General features: G+C 43.3%; 1 protein-coding gene across 1 annotated transcript; it reads right to left on the reverse strand.

Moving 5' to 3' along the window:
* Positions 1-1,042: 1,042 nt before the first annotated feature.
* Positions 1,043-14,767, reverse strand: CREG2 (cellular repressor of E1A stimulated genes 2). The gene is made up of 4 exons (XM_077927600.1): positions 14,205-14,767; positions 9,902-10,071; positions 3,133-3,246; positions 1,043-1,783 (listed from the first exon to the last, which is right to left on the reverse strand). The coding sequence occupies exons 1-4, from the start codon at positions 14,685-14,687 to the stop codon at positions 1,636-1,638; spliced, it is 915 nt and encodes a 304-aa protein (XP_077783726.1). The 5' UTR covers positions 14,688-14,767; the 3' UTR covers positions 1,043-1,635.
* Positions 14,768-15,498: the final 731 nt, after the last annotated feature.

Raw genomic sequence — 15,498 nt, forward strand, 5'->3', positions numbered from 1 at the left:
ATTAAATACTTCTCAAGTTGTCCCTTGGGCTGTATACATGATGTATGTTTAAATAATAAATCAATTTCCCCTTTCCCAAGTACAGTATGTTGGGAACTGAAGTTTATCCATCAAAGCTACAACTCCCAACAACCTTTCCAAACTACAGTTCCCAGGATTCTTCTTCTTTGTGTGTGTGCTGGGGGAGATGTTATTTAGTTATGCGACACTTGATTCCTGGCGACTGTCCTTTAAGGGTGCTGGCAATTGTAACTGTGAGGCGATAGCTCTGTTTTCCAGGACTCTTGGCGACGTCATGTACTTTAAATGTATGGTGTGGATGTATCCCTAACATTTAATTGGGGGGGGGGGGATATATGCTAGAAATGAGTATCTCTAGGTGAGATTATGGCAATGTGTTAGGCATGGCCTGCCTCTGAAAATGTTCGAAAACTTCAGCTGTTGCAGCTAGTTCACTCCATCTTCTTCACAATGTAGACAGTTGCTGGGAAGCGCAAGTCAGGAGGCTGCTGTTGTGCTTCTGGGCTTCCTGTGGGCAACTGCTTGACCACATTTCTATGGCACCTTGAGAAGAATAAAATCTATCCTCCCCCTTCAGCTACTGGGCAAAAGTTACAATTACGAGTACATTTTGGCTTTATCCCAACACATAGATGGCCCTTAAGACATTTTGAAAATCCTATTATGTCAAGCAACCTGGAGGCGGGAAGACCAGCAGTGCCTGGTCCCTGCCAAACAATAAAACAGTGCACTGTCCACTGAACTATGAGCCATGGTTAACATTAGCTATGATGTACTGAAACAACCCAAGTTCATTAACCATGGTTTGCAGTTGGCTTGCTTCAATAGACCATAGCTACACTAAGCACACAGCATGTCCAGGTCCAGACATAAGAAATCAATGTCCACTGAAAATCAAAGCAAAAGCTTCTAATAATCTCATATTGCAGAAAGAGAAGAGAGTGGGGTGTCCATAAGCCCAACACTAAGGCTCACAATACCAGGCAACAGTTAAATGTGAATGCAGCCACAATCTGAATGGTTAAAGCAAAGTTAAAGACTTGACTTCTTCTTTAGTCTTCCATAAAAGCATATTAGGATACAGAGTTGTCCCAAAACCATATTGAAAGCATCTTAAGAGTATAGCATTTTGTAAGATAATTAAAGACAAATGTGTGCCTAAGGAAAGGTGGAATCTATAATGTCAACTTAATTAAAATTCTTTACATACTTTAGGCAGCTCTTTAGAGTTTCATGTGAACAACTAGGTACAATAATATAACCACCATATATATATATACCAGCCATTTCATTTTGGGTTGCGATTCTTGTCCAGTTTCAAAAATTATAATGAGCACATCCTGTGGTATACATGTTCATAAAAATCCAGGAATATTTAAACACCTTAAAGAAGAGTCTAGTATTATCTGTCTCCAGCCTTAACATTCATTTTCATTTCAAAGGCCCTTACTGTGTCAACCCACTCCATTTAAGAGAAATGGAGCCATTTTAAGTACTTTGCACAAAAATACTGTTAAATAAATAGTCAGTACCATAGAATATAAAACAGTTGCACCCCCCAGCCACCCCCCAAAGTAAATATGAAACACTGAATCCTCTTATTTGGAATTTTGATCAAGCTTTACTGGGAACTGCTTTGAAATACTCCTCCACCGCAATGGCGGCAATTCCTCCATACCAATTCTGAAGCCAGACATGTTCAATGTTCATTTTCATAAAGAACCATTCATAATTGCGAGGCCATTTTCTCATTGCTGGATGCCTGGAAGAACAAAAGGTAGCCAAACAGGTTAGAATAAGGCAGGTCCAGAAGGCTTCTCACAGCCAATGGTCCCTAGAATTCTTTGGAAATAATGTGAGTTTCAACACTAGCAGTTTCAACACTATCCTTTAGGACAGCAAATATTTAAGCCCAAATATGTGCATGACACAAACAACAAGAAACCCTAAACGTTCAGGGATGAATCCAGACTTTGTAATACTTAAGAGTAGTCCCGCTGAAAACTGTGAGACGTAGGAGTGTGTTTATCTTCCACATTTCCGCTTGCCCTTCCTGTTGCTTTGCCCCGGGGAAAACCTGCTGTTTACTGCTGAATCGGAGCAAATGTCAATCAGGTTTTCTGTGGACTGGCGTTTGTTCCAATTTAGCGGCAAACAGTGGGTTTGCCTGGGGAAAGCAGTGGGACAAGCAGAAAACCTCACAGACGCATTCTTTTTAAGCACAGGACAGGTGGAAGCACTAAGTATGACTAAGGGAGCAGTCCAAACCCAAGGTTTGCCAGGATGAGTGGCGTTTGGAAGAGGCGGCTCTCTAGCTAATGTCCCTAATGAGCTGTAGATACGCCATTGTAAGTCCTTCATTCTGGCTCAGCTGAACCAAGGCCAGGGTGCGTCCTGAAAAAGGGGTGTTATGGGTCATGGGGAGGCAGGAGGAGATTTTCTCCTGTTCCAAACTCTTTCAGCTCAGTCATGGGACCCAGCAACCCAACGGAAACTACAGTGGTAAAAAAGGGTGGTGTAAGTAAAACTCTGCTTTAAAACTATTTAAAACTCGATTGTTTTTCCTTACAGGCGCAGACCAGCTCAAGCTGCGGTAGCCCCACTCTTGACCTGAGTATGCCATAGGGGCAAATTACACACGACATAAATTACCCTTGCTTTCTGTTGTTTGGGTTGCTCTGTTGGGCTGCAATACTAGCTACGCTTACCCAGGAGTAAGCGCCACTAAATTCAACAGGACTTAGTTCTGCGTCCTGACATGTGTAGTAGGATTGTGATGTTGTGCCAGCTAGTGTACTGCCGAGCATTCCCTCACATTAACCTTGGACATTATTCAATCAATGCTAAAGCATCTTTAAAACCCATGGATTTCAAATACGAGAGTTAAGCACTGACCATAAGGATTTACAAGTACTTAAAAAGTGCCTGGGAGGAACCCAGGTTTTCAATTAACATTTGGCTCTTGCCAGCAGATGCGTTTGGGAGAAGTTCCGTTCTGGGGGTGGGGGACAATGCTCATGTATTATTCCTTCAGTTCTTGGTCCAATTGCCTTATTTTACATTTCACCCCCACCCCTCCTGTTAGCACAGTAACATTAGATTCATACAGACCTAGAAAACAATGCTTGCTTGGCAAATTCCATTTCTTCCAGAGGCACCGTCACCATCTGCCCTGTAAGAATAAGTCTGACACACCGCGGATCATCAGGGTCAACAATTGTTTTTCTGTAAGCAAAGAAAAGTGTTTATGTTATATGGCAGCTTAAAGATTAACTAATTTATTATGGCGTAAACCAGTCTTTGCTAACATGGCACCTTCCATGTGGACTACAATTCACATCAATCTCAGCCAGGAGCAGGTTGTACTGGCTACAGCTGATGGGAGTTGTAGTCCACAAATTCTGGAGGGCACTCTGGTTGGTGAAGCTTTAGTGGACTACAGTCCATTTGTTCAAAAGTTGTGTTACTGCACTTCAGAACTTGTACCTGCAGATCTACATGTGTTAACTTCATATGTAAACTTAAAACAGTCTTCAAAATATGGATCAGACCGTACTAGTTTATTGTGAAGGGCAGATATTACACATTTCTGATATGAGTGATATAGATGGGGTGTCGGAGGCAATAATATAAGGGCGAATGACGTCTCACAGAAGGCAATGATTCTCAACAAAATTCCATTATCTGTTATAAAATAAAATAGGGAACCAATGAGACACACAAACAGATGCCTACGACAAATATTAACCAGCACTGTATTCTCAAAAAGAAGGTATGGATACAAACCATTTGTTTTTAACACTATCAGAACCCTTGCTGAAATAAAATAGTTTTATTAATGTTTGGTACAAAGAGGTATTGTTATGCTGATCCCCTGAAGATTCAGGTTATCTGTCCTACTATAACAAATTTATACTAAACTCTTTGCTGCTCTTTATGTAAGAACAACATCAACGATTGGGTAACATATAGCAATACTAGCAAAGGAAGTCACAACAGGTTCAGTAGAACTAATACCAGTTTCTATTGATTGTTCGTTTCTACTTTTATCTCACATACATTGGAAGGTTATTGCTTATTATGCAGGCATAAATCAAAGTCACATTGTGTTTATTGGGGGGGGGGGTGTTATTGGATTGTTGTTTTTATTTTGAGTATGTATTTTGTTGTTTTATATTTTGCTTTTATTCTGCGACCCACCCTGAGACCTCCGGTTATAAGGCGGTATATAAATTCAGTAAATAATAATACACACGAATAAGCTTGCATAGGACTGCATCCTTAACTTTACAGATTTGAAAAGCTGCTCGTAGCAATATATTTCTGAGTAATAAGAAACTGGAATTAATTTCCCCTCACTTGAATTATACTTGGTTTAGGTTGCCATTCTAGGCACACTTTCTTGCGAGTAAGCCCAGCTGAATGCATGTTGCACTGTATTCACTATATCATATAAGATGATGACTCTAGCAAATCTGATTTAGGGAGCTGCAGCCTGTGTGCAATAAAAGCTGTCATTCACAAACCATATATTCTGGAGTAGTTTTTCTATTGTACCATCCAGCTGAAATTTATGCGAGTTCTCCAGATTAAATGCTTTGTGCACCGCATCCCAAAACTGTAGGTCCAACCTCTCGCAGCACTTCACTATTAGCATACCTACAAGAAAGAATAATAGCGTACTGCTTCCGTCTGTCTAGCATAGCTTGTTTTTCTCCTATGCTCTGCCTCTTTAGGCAGCTGTAATGTGTCTGTTTTATGAACAGCATTTAGTTTAGCGCAGTGGAGAGAAATAAGCTTGTACTAAATTCTCATAGACCGCTAGAACCCATTGTGGTGCCCTTGAAAAGATGTTGGATCTTCCATCACCTTGATGGCTTAGGTTGATGGGAGTTGTAGTCCAAAAGCATCTAGAGTCAGCAGATTGGATACTACTGTCACGAGGCAATGTAAGAGGTGTTTTAGTATTATCCAGGTCTTTGGCTAATTCAACAGTCTGTGGTCTTTTGAACAATGAGGGGCGGGGGGACATTGTTTTTGCTTGTTACTATGTTATGTATTAGGGACGCGGGTGGCGCTGTGAGCCTAGGACTTGCCGATCAGAAGGTCGGCGATTCAAATCCCCACAACGGGGTGAGCTCCCGTTGCTTGGTCCCTGCTCCTGCCAACCTAGCAGTTCAAAAGCATGTCAAAGTGCAAGTAGATAAATAGGTACCGCTCCGGGCGGGAAGGTAAACGGCGTTTCCGTGTGCTGCTCTAGTTCGCCAGAAGCGGCTTAGTCATGCTGGCCACATGACCCGGAAGCTGTACGCCGGCTCCCTTGGCCAGTAAAGCGAGATGAGCGCCGCAACCCCAGAGTCGGCCATGACTGGACCTAATGGTCAGGGGTCCCTTTACCTTTACCTTATGTATTTTTGTGCTTTTATATTGTAAACCGCCCTGTGATCGTCGGATGAAGGGCGGTATAGAAATTTAATTAATAATAATAGTAACAACAACAACAACAGTCCTTATGCTTAAACTAGGGTGCTTCCGGTAAAAACAGGTAACCTGTTATTGGGCATTCATCCCAGTTTGATTGCAGGGAGGTTAGATTACATTAGCCAATTATTGAGCACGCATTCTGAATTTGCAGAGGTGGTGGATGGGGAGGAGTTACGCAACATTGCTTCAAGCAAGTGTTATCCCACATTTTGCAATGCCTTTCCCCAACTCTGTCCTTATCACATGGGGGGGCAGGGGCGGGGTAGGAACCGGTTTGTTGTGCACACCCTTCAAATCAGCTTTAGTTGCCAACCTGAATGCGGCTGGGATGCGATTGTGAATCTGCACCTGAAATGGCAACAGTCCTGAAGTGCCCCCAGTTTTAAAGCGTAATCCTAGATGTATCTTCTCAGAAGTAATTCCTGCTCAGTTCAGTGGGGCTTAGTCTCAGGTTACAAAATGGCAGCCTAAACATCTGGATAAATTCCAGATTGTGAAGAAAGGCAAACAAAACAGTTGTGCAATTCTAGGTGGAGGATGTGTTGAAAATCATTGTTTCTTTTCCACCTACTTATTCCTCTTCTTTCACACATGTGAATTCCCAGTTTGAGAATGACTCAGGAAAGGAGCATGTCAACCTGCTTATTAAAGTCTGTGCCTACACGAGAGTCCTGTCAACATCAAATTTATTAGTGTCTGCGGGAGTTTCACTGAATGTTTCACCTGATCATTCATAGCTGTCATGAAACAGTTTGAAGATTATTTATGCTGGTGTACTATAACAGACCTCAGCATGGAGAGCTGCACCAATAAAAGTGGTCCATGAATCTCTTCTTCTGAACTAGGATCGAACTCGAGGATACATCATAGTATCTGTGCTCAAAAAGTGAGGGTGGGGAGCCTTTTGAAGCCTGTGGGCTGCATTCCTTTCTAGGCCATGTTCTTCTACTCCCCACAACTTAGTCCCTCTCAAGGTTGACATTCCCAGAATTTTTATGGAGAAGCCATGATAGCTCAGTTTCAAAATCTGCACTGATGTCCTGGAATAGACAAGGCAAGCAAATGGACAGGCATGGATTGTCATGCAAGCTACAACCTGAAATTCCTTCTTCTACACCACTTTTGCGTAGACTTGAGGCAGGCCGAAAACCAGCAGTCTGGCAATGCAAAAGGAAGCTCTCACTAACAAATGGCTCAGTCAAAGAGATTAGGAAAAGGATCAGATATTGGAGTGTTATATCAAATAATTATATACGAGTCCCCAAGAGAGTAGGGCTAAAGAATGGTGTATTAGTTCAGTATCCTAGCTCAGATTTCCCTCTAGTCAGCCGACCGACTCCCAAGCCATCTGATGGCAGCCCTGTATAGGGAGGTTTTTTAATGTTTGATGATGTTTTTATATATGTTGGAAGCTGCCTAGAGTGGCTGGGGCAAGCCAGTCAAATGGGCAGGGTAGAAATAGTAAAAATCTTCCTCTTGTTGTTGTTGAATAAAGGCAAAGGGACCCCTGACCATTAGGTCCAGTCGTGGCTGACTCTGGGGTTGCGGCGCTCATCTTGCTTTATTGGCCGAGGGAGCCGGCGTACAGCTTCCGGGTCATGTGGCCAGCATGACTAAACTGCTTCTGGCGAACCAGAGCAGCGCACAGAAATGCCGTTTACCTTCCTGCCGGAGCGGTACCTATTTATCTACTTGCACTTTGACATGCTTTCGAACTGCTAAGTTGGCAGGAACAGGGACCAAGCAACGGGAGCTCACCCCGTCGCGGGGATTCGAACCGCCGACCTTCTGATTGGCAAGTCCTAGGCTCTGTGGTTTAACCCACAGCGCCACCCACATCCCTGTTGTTGAATAGGACGTCCTTATTTTCATCAGAGAAATGTTGGAAGGTATGCTGATAGCATAGGGAGCAGGAAATTAGCTCCTAGTTTGAGCCTTTTGAAACACTTCTGTGGAATTTTTTGTCCTACAATTTTTCGTTTCCCACTTAGCCTTTTATGGGTTCAGACCCAGTGCTAAGCAATCTTCACTCCGAAACAGTTCAGCATATGTGGACAAACAATGGCTGGCATGATATGGGTGTCTTCAAACATGACTCAGCTTGATGGAAACCAGGTTCCCAAATATTTTGAATCCCCTCCACCACCACCACAGCAGTACAGAAGGCAAAGCTATATTAACAGATAAATACTGCAGCTAATTTATCAAAAACCCACATCACATTCATTTTATGTTTTGAAAAGCACAACTGCATACCTTACACGCATCCTCTTTGGCCCATAAATCGTAACACACCCTTAAAGGATATGAGCTGGTAAGCATGTATTAGCTTTACTAATCTGTGTGGTACGGACATCAAACTAAATCTCACTTGAAAGCAAAATTCATAATCTGAAAAGCTTCTCTTGATCTTTGGCTTTATGCTTCTGGGCACTGTTAACTTCCTTGCTGCTGCAGCTTTTTGCGATAAAGAGCTTTCTCTTTCTTACACACACACCACACTTCAAAGCTCTGAGTTAAAATTCCAATAGCTTCTAAAAATGAGATGCCTGCACTTGATTGAATTCCCTTTTCTAGTTGAGTTCACAACCACTTGCATGCTGCAGACGGAATTGTTAAAGAGTTTTGAATCTACTTGTTTCTTCATCTGCTAATTTCTCCTTGCTGCTACGTGCTAAGATTTCCTCATATGCACCCTCTGAACAGGTGGCAGTTGTCTGACGGCAATGATCACCTATTTGGGCAGAAGACGGACTCTGGATTCCGTTCCTGCCATATGCCCCAAGGCATTATGTGCACTTTCAAAGCTGACTGCAACACACCAGGAAACAGAGTATCCTGGAGGCTGTGGTGATGCTGGGGGTATGTACCACCACATAATCAATTTTGACAAACTATATCATCCTGGTTATTTCGAAAAAGTTGGTATGAGACATTCCCACTTGAAGAAAAACCAGCACCTCTGTCCTACGGTGAATCTGAATAAGCTCTGGAAACCTGTTAGTGAGCAGACGAAGCTCAACTATGCCAAAAAATCAGGCGGGATTAGCTCCAGTTATTGATGTTGTATGCTCGGGTTACTACGAAGTCCTGGCATGAGGAAACTGCCCAGACAGCCTGTAATAGTGAAAGCAGAATTTTTCAGCAGAAAGGCAGAAGAGAAGATCAAAGAAGCCGGTGTGTTATTGGCGTAGTTTTTGTATGTATCCAGGCATAAATAAACATAATTTCAGATGTGCATTGAAAAATAAAATGTTATATATATACATACACACACACGTAAAAGGTTGGGTTTCTAATCAGGCGGTATGACAACTAGATCCAGGCACATGGAACCAACTATAACCTGGACGTTTTTTCTAAAGAAATCCAGCTTTGGGAAAGGAGGGGTTTGAGCAGAGAAGGGAGTGCTCCATTACTTTCCCATTGGCTGCTGTTGACGCTCCCAACTACTTTTCCACCTTGCCCTCACAGCATTCTAGATGCGCGTTTGCTCTTGAAAGCATGCCTTTGGCACGCTGTCTGGTGAGAGCAGCTGAGGAAATGACTCGGGGAAGGAAAACTGCAGGTGGAGAAAGGGTCAAGACAGTCCTTCCCTTTACGATCGCTTGTCCCCCCAGCTGCTCAGCACTTGTCGCTTGACGGAATGGGTGAGTTAGGGCCCATCTGGGCCTATAAAACCCAGGCTGAGCAATTGGTCACGGTCAAGCTGCTCTCAGAATGTGTTTGGTTTCTTGCCTTCTGGTTCTGGGTACTTGTCAGAGCTTGCTTTGCCTCCAGGCCTCAAAACCAGACGGGTGGGTGCATGGACCCAATCTGTGTCGATGACAGCACACACAACCCCGGGGTGCTCCATGTGTGTATCTTATCTGCTCTGAGATCAAACATATAGTCCCTCTGGGGCTAGACCAGAACGTCTTCACTGAAATATGACAGCCATGAAGTGCTCTGCTTCAAACGCAAACAACTTTCTTAAATGTTAACAAAATGGCATAAGTATGGATGTGGATTTCTTGGTGCTTGTCAACATCAGTGACGTCCCAGACACCATCTGATAGAACTAACTTAGTTGGTCTTTAAGGTGCTACTGGAAGGAATTTTTTTTGTTTTGACTATGGCAGACCAACACGGCTACCTATCTGTAACTGGAACCATCTGATAGGTTACACTTAGAATATACAAACTCGGGAGTTGGAAAACACCTTTTCTCAGCAAACAACAGCAATACAACTCATTTCAGCTTGAGCACTGGGAAAGTCCAACATCCGCACGCTACAAGAAAATGTGAATCTCCCACAGCAAATGAGTAAACAGCACCATATTTGTTGTGATTTAAGCTGAAAAGAGCCTTCATGTTAAGTAACACAACCACCTAATGCTCTCATAATCATTGTACCTGCAGATATCTCCTTCTGCCTCTGGCAATGTCAGGGAAGCAACGGAATTTTTCATCAGATCAGCTACTGTGTTGTCCTTTGGAGTCACATAAAAAAAAGGAATTCCAGTGCTATTGTCTGTGGGGCCATCGCTAATAGATAAGCAATTCCCAAACGGTGCTCCCCGGATCTGAAAAATTCCAAGCAAGTTGTGCTTAGAAAGCGTTGCAAATGTCTTCTACAAAGATGCTTGCCAGAAATTAAAAGAACCAGTGTAGTATATTCAGTTCTACTTCCCTGACTGCCACTGGTTTGTACTTCATTAAATTAGATTTGTTGTTCAGAATTGATAACATACACATACATACAGTATATCTCTCTCACTTGCTCAGGCAGAAATATATTTTAAAACTTGTGCATGCACACGAAAGGTTATACCAAGAACAAACTTAGTTGGTCTCTTAAGGTGCTACTGGACAATTTTATTATTATTATTTTATATATTTCGACTTCGTCAGACCAACACAGCTACCTACCTGAATCTAGAACCTTGCTCAGGTTGATCGTTCACCTACTTTCTCACCTTTTCAGGTTAAACCAGACTTAATTAAAAGAAACAAAACAGGCACTTTACAGAAATAATTTTAAAAGGTGTAGATATAGGTAGGTAGCCGTGCTGGTCTGCTGTAGTCGAAACAAAATAAAAAAAAATCCTTCCAGTAGCACCTTAGAGACCAACTAAGTTTGTTATTGGTATGAGTTTTCGTTTGCATGCATCAGGTATCTGAAGAAGTGTGCATGCACACGAAAGCTCATACCAATAACAAACTTAGTTGGTCTCTAAGGTGCTACTGGAAGTATTTTTTTATTTTGTTAAAAAGGTGTTTGAACTGCAAATAATAATACACCCTCTTTAATAATAAAAAACGATGTTTCTCCATGAATCACTAAGGCTTGTGGCGATTTTATAAAACTGAATATATATACTGTAAAGATTCATATTGCTTTGAGGACTGTAATTCTGTGAAGATGGCCTAGAGATTCTAACACAGAATTCTGAGCATTCTCACCTAACTATATTTCACATGATTCACTTGGGAAAGCAATGAATGTCAGTTAAAAAAATTAATAAGAGAAGATTTTTATCCTGCTTTTCCACTGTGCAATGCCTAAGGCAGCTCACAAAACCCCCCACAAATTCTTCAAAACAATTTAGTAGAAAATAAGACATTTGCAGCGCAAATACTCCTTTGTGTGTGCATCTCATACATAACGTGCTATTTCTTATATATCTAAATGAAATTTGTCTTCCACATAAGCAATGAAGAGGAAACGTTTCAGATTAGTAATGCACTGCAATCAATTTTAAAAATCTGACAGTTGCTCAGAGATATATTAATAATCTTACATCGTCAATGCTCATTTTTTAAAAATGCAATTCATAGCAAACGTGTTAACCCATTATTTAGAAATCTGATGGAAAATTATGCTTTTTTGTAATTTACATCTAGGTTCAAAGAACTCCTTTAAGTTCACTCTGAGGCAAGAAAATCTCCAGTTTTAAAGGGCACAAGTCCAAAGTTTTTTCTGTTCTTTTTTTTTATTATTGTGAGCTATGTATTATAATTGCAGGTTCATCTAACATCAAGTCTGCACTTCTACTGAAAGACCTTGCAAGAAAACAAATGATAATACCTGAGGCTTTATAGTCCAATAATGTTATCGGAGACCTAAGATGGTATTACAGACCTCTGCTGCACAGACTTCTATTGCACAATGGGGAATATTTTATTTTATTAATATTTCATTAATGACCTTTTGTTACCAACTAACCCGCTGCATTTCACTGCCACACAGAGAGAAGGTTGTGTTAACAGCGCCTTCTAGAGACCGCAAAGGCTGATGCTTATACACGTTTCCCTTTAAAAAAGAAAACACCAGCACGATGGAGCCAAAGTTAAGCAAATTAAATGCCACTAACATCAATGGGGATATTTAAAGCACACACTAAACCTTTCCACTGCATCCAAAATAATGTTTAATTTTATCTGGGAGACTAAAGCTGGGATGTAGGGGGAGAAAAATAAGAAGAGCATATTTTGTTTTTTACATATAAAATCCTTCTCTGCGGCAACACTGAAAATATTCACATTAGCTACTTATGTAAACCAATGTATTTCAAAAGCAAGAGCTTATTTTTGGACTACTCTTTTGTGCAAGCATGGTAGATCACAAGAGGTATATGTGCACATGTAAACAAATACCCATGGGTCTCAGGTTTCCTGGCTTGGAGCAACACACAAACTCACACACAAACGACTGCTGTTTTGTGCAAATCTGGGAGATTGAGAAACTTGTATTAAAATAAATAAAGGTGTGTGCTTACAGGTAAACAGATACCAGTGTGCATGCCCATAGTGACCTCAGGTAAGGCCAGCCCACCCATGAAGTAGTTATCTCAGACAGCGGGTGCCCCCGAGGCAGAACCCTCATGAGCATCTCCTGCCATGCCCTCCTCACCTCTGCCAGAGAAGCGGTGCCAGGATAGGTGCGGATTTCCTGCAAGATCTTGCGAGATCTCATCAAAGTCTTGCGAGATGTCAAGGAGAGCAAAGGATCTCATGAGATCTGGGTGAGATCTTGGCAAGCTCTTTCAGGGCATCGGCGCCCATGCCGGCACTGCTGCTCCACAAGCGGTGGTGGTGACGCAGCTGGTGGCACAGCTGCAGTGCCACCGGCAGGTGGCGCAGCGGTGGGCAGTGTCCCATGGGTTGTGGTGGTGTGGCAGAGAAGGGTGGCACTTCCTGTTTTACCTCAAGTGGCAAAATGGGACGTACCACCCGTGAACTCAGGATTCCAGCACTTACAGTTGTCAGTTCTGAGGAAAGGCAGGCAAGGACCCACAGCCCAGGTGGGGCTGGCTACCTTGGGGAGGAGGTGTGTGATTCCTCAGCTGGAACAGGCTCAGGAAAGGTGAGGGTCACATGCCACATCAAGCCCAGAAGGTATAACAGGCCGGCGTCCTAGCCAGGCCAGCAAATAGCTCTCTTGACAGATGACTTGGACAGATGACTTGTACTCAGATAATTGAGTACTTTTAATGCTTTTCAGTAATATTTGTGGATCTAGGGGAGAGCAGCTGCCCCCTCCCCCAGCTACGCCCATGCTGGTACAGCAAAAGGCAGTATGCAAGGGAGCATTGCTGGACCATCAGGGTGATGGGCAGAGCCTTCTTACTCTGGCAAGTGACTGAGGTGATCATGAGGCTTTCAAGTTTGTTTGCATGGAGGGTTCAGAGGATGAGGAAAACAATCAAGAAGAGACACACTAGCAGTTTAAATGTTAGCACTTCTTTGTAAGATTGTGCGTGCCTAATTGAAAAATAAAGGATGCATTTAAGATGGCTGGAGATCTTTTGTTAAGGCTCAGGGTGTTTTACAAATTAAACCCATGCAGTAAAACATAGGAGCTTACTCCCAGGAAAATATGCATTGGATTGCAGGCATTCTGATAAATTTGGCATTATGCTACGTACGCTCCTGTGTCTGTAATGACAGATCAACTCAGCTATTTGCATTTTCGGACATTCCTTGGGGGTGTGGCTGTGGGGACTGTTGTGATAAGCTCCTGGGCTTCAAAATTTATCACTGCACTAGACTGTAGTGTCACTGTAGTAAACTAATCTTGCACAGTGTACACCTTTTAGTAATTTGGTCCACATTTCAACTACCTTTCACATCGTTTTAAAAATACTCGACTTGCAATACCAGAATTCCTCTGTTGTATATCCTTAGTTAAAATATGCAAACTTCTCCTCTATGTTTACAGTCAGATGATGCCCCTTGCAAATGGCTCCTAAAGATGTAAAACAACAACAACACCCCCACTCTGCAATTTCTCCAGTGAGACAGCAACGATCCATTAAAAGCTGTTCCATTTATATAGCTAGTATCGGAAGGTTTGTCATGGAGCAAGAATAATCGCTTATCACATTTACAAGATGCTGTTGGGAGTGCACAGAAGCCTGGATAGAAACAGCCCATTCCAAACAGCATTCCTGTACTATCATCATTATTCCCGTTTAGCAGACCATCCTTCAACAAGAGTTCTTAGGATGGATGGTGGAGGACATTCACAACAAAATACAAAACTGCAGCATCATAAAATGAGGCTATGTATTTTTTTTAAAATATATATAGCGCCTCATTTTTATGATATATATTTTTTATATATAGCCTCATTTTATGATGCTACAGTTTTGTTGTGAATATGGTATATATGGAGGATATATATATATATAGGTTTCTAGCAGAGGCGTGGTACCTTTTCTTGAGCAGATCTCGTGGCCAGAAATCCCCAGCTGCTGGAATGGATCAGGAACCGGGCCGCCCTGGCCGCTTGCTCGTGGGGCGCGAGGCTCTCCGTGCCCCCTTTGGCGCTCGCTCTCCGGTAGGAAAACATGCGGGAAGGGGACGAGTTCTGCTTCGGCCTCGCCGCCCCCGGCCTGGACCTCATCTCCTCCTCTTCCTCCTCTTCCTCTTTGTACACCGAGGCCGGGTAGCTCTGCTTCCAGATGCCCGTGGTGTCTTCCAGGAGCGCGGGGAGAACCTCCTCGTTGGAGGAGCTGTGCAGCTCTTCCTCCACCTCGTTGGTGACGGACCACGACACCGAGTTCACGATCACGTAGCCGCCGGCCGGGGCCAAGGCCAAGCTGCACCACAGCAGCGCCCACGAGAGCCAGCCGGGGCACGCGGCGGCCCTGGGCACCGGCGGCGTCCGGCGGCGGCAGCAGCAGCACGCGGGCATTTTGGAGCCAAGCCTCCCCGAGCTGCGTGCGCCCAGCTCCGCAGCCCGGAACGCGCAAAGCCCAGCAGTCTGGAGGGAGCTTTTGGCTGCGAGAGCAGCGGCCCCTTGAGGCGGAGGAGAGCGGCTGGCCTGAGAAAAATGCCTAAGCTGGCAAATCGCCAGCAGCAGGGAATTGTCGGAATTCTCTTGTTTGCATCCCGCCCTTAAGCATCCTCCGCGTTACTATTTCTTACATTTTTAAGAGCCCTTAATCGCAGCTTCAGGGGTTCGAAACCTCACCTTGGGCAAAAAGATTCCTGCACTGAAAGCGGGTTGGACTAGACGACCCCAATTCTATGATCCTATGACCCTCGGGATTCCAGACCCTCCAAGTGTCCCTATTTTCCAGGGACAGCCACAGATTTATAGAAACCGTCCTGGTTTCTGATCTTATCCTGGAATGTCCCGCTTTTCCTTAGGACGTCCCTATGCAGTTGTGCCACCCCTGAGACAAGGAGATAAGTAACTATACAACCTCGAGAAGACATCTGAAGCCAGCCCTGTATAGGGAAGGTTTTTGTAACGTTTAATGATGTTTTTATATATGTTGGGAGCTGCCCAGAATGCCTGGGGCAACCCAGTCAGATGGGTGGGGTATTAACAATAACATTAACAATAACAACAAATTATCATCATCATCATCATCATTCAAAACAACATCCCTATTTTCATTTCTATGATTCTGATTCTTACATGGGGCACAAGCCAGGATATGCAGCTCCTACCCTCCCATTTATTTCCACAACAACCCTATGAGGTAGATCAGGCTGAG

The sequence above is a fragment of the Podarcis muralis genome, chromosome 4 (genome assembly GCF_964188315.1).
Source record: "Podarcis muralis chromosome 4, rPodMur119.hap1.1, whole genome shotgun sequence".
In the NCBI taxonomy this organism is placed as follows: Eukaryota; Metazoa; Chordata; class Lepidosauria; order Squamata; family Lacertidae; genus Podarcis; species Podarcis muralis.

Excerpts from the sequence above, each read along its gene's own strand:
- CREG2 (XM_077927600.1), bottom strand. The coding sequence starts at position 14,687 with ATGCCCGCGTGCTGCTGCTGCCGCCGCCGGACGCCGCCGGTGCCCAGG. Across the intron at positions 10,072-14,204 it reads CGAGATCTGCTCAAGAAAAG|ATCCGGGGAGCACCGTTTGG; the intron begins GTACCACGCCTC and ends GGAATTTTTCAG. Across the intron at positions 3,247-9,901 it reads GCAGAAGGAGATATCTGCAG|AAAAACAATTGTTGACCCTG; the intron begins GTACAATGATTA and ends CTTTGCTTACAG.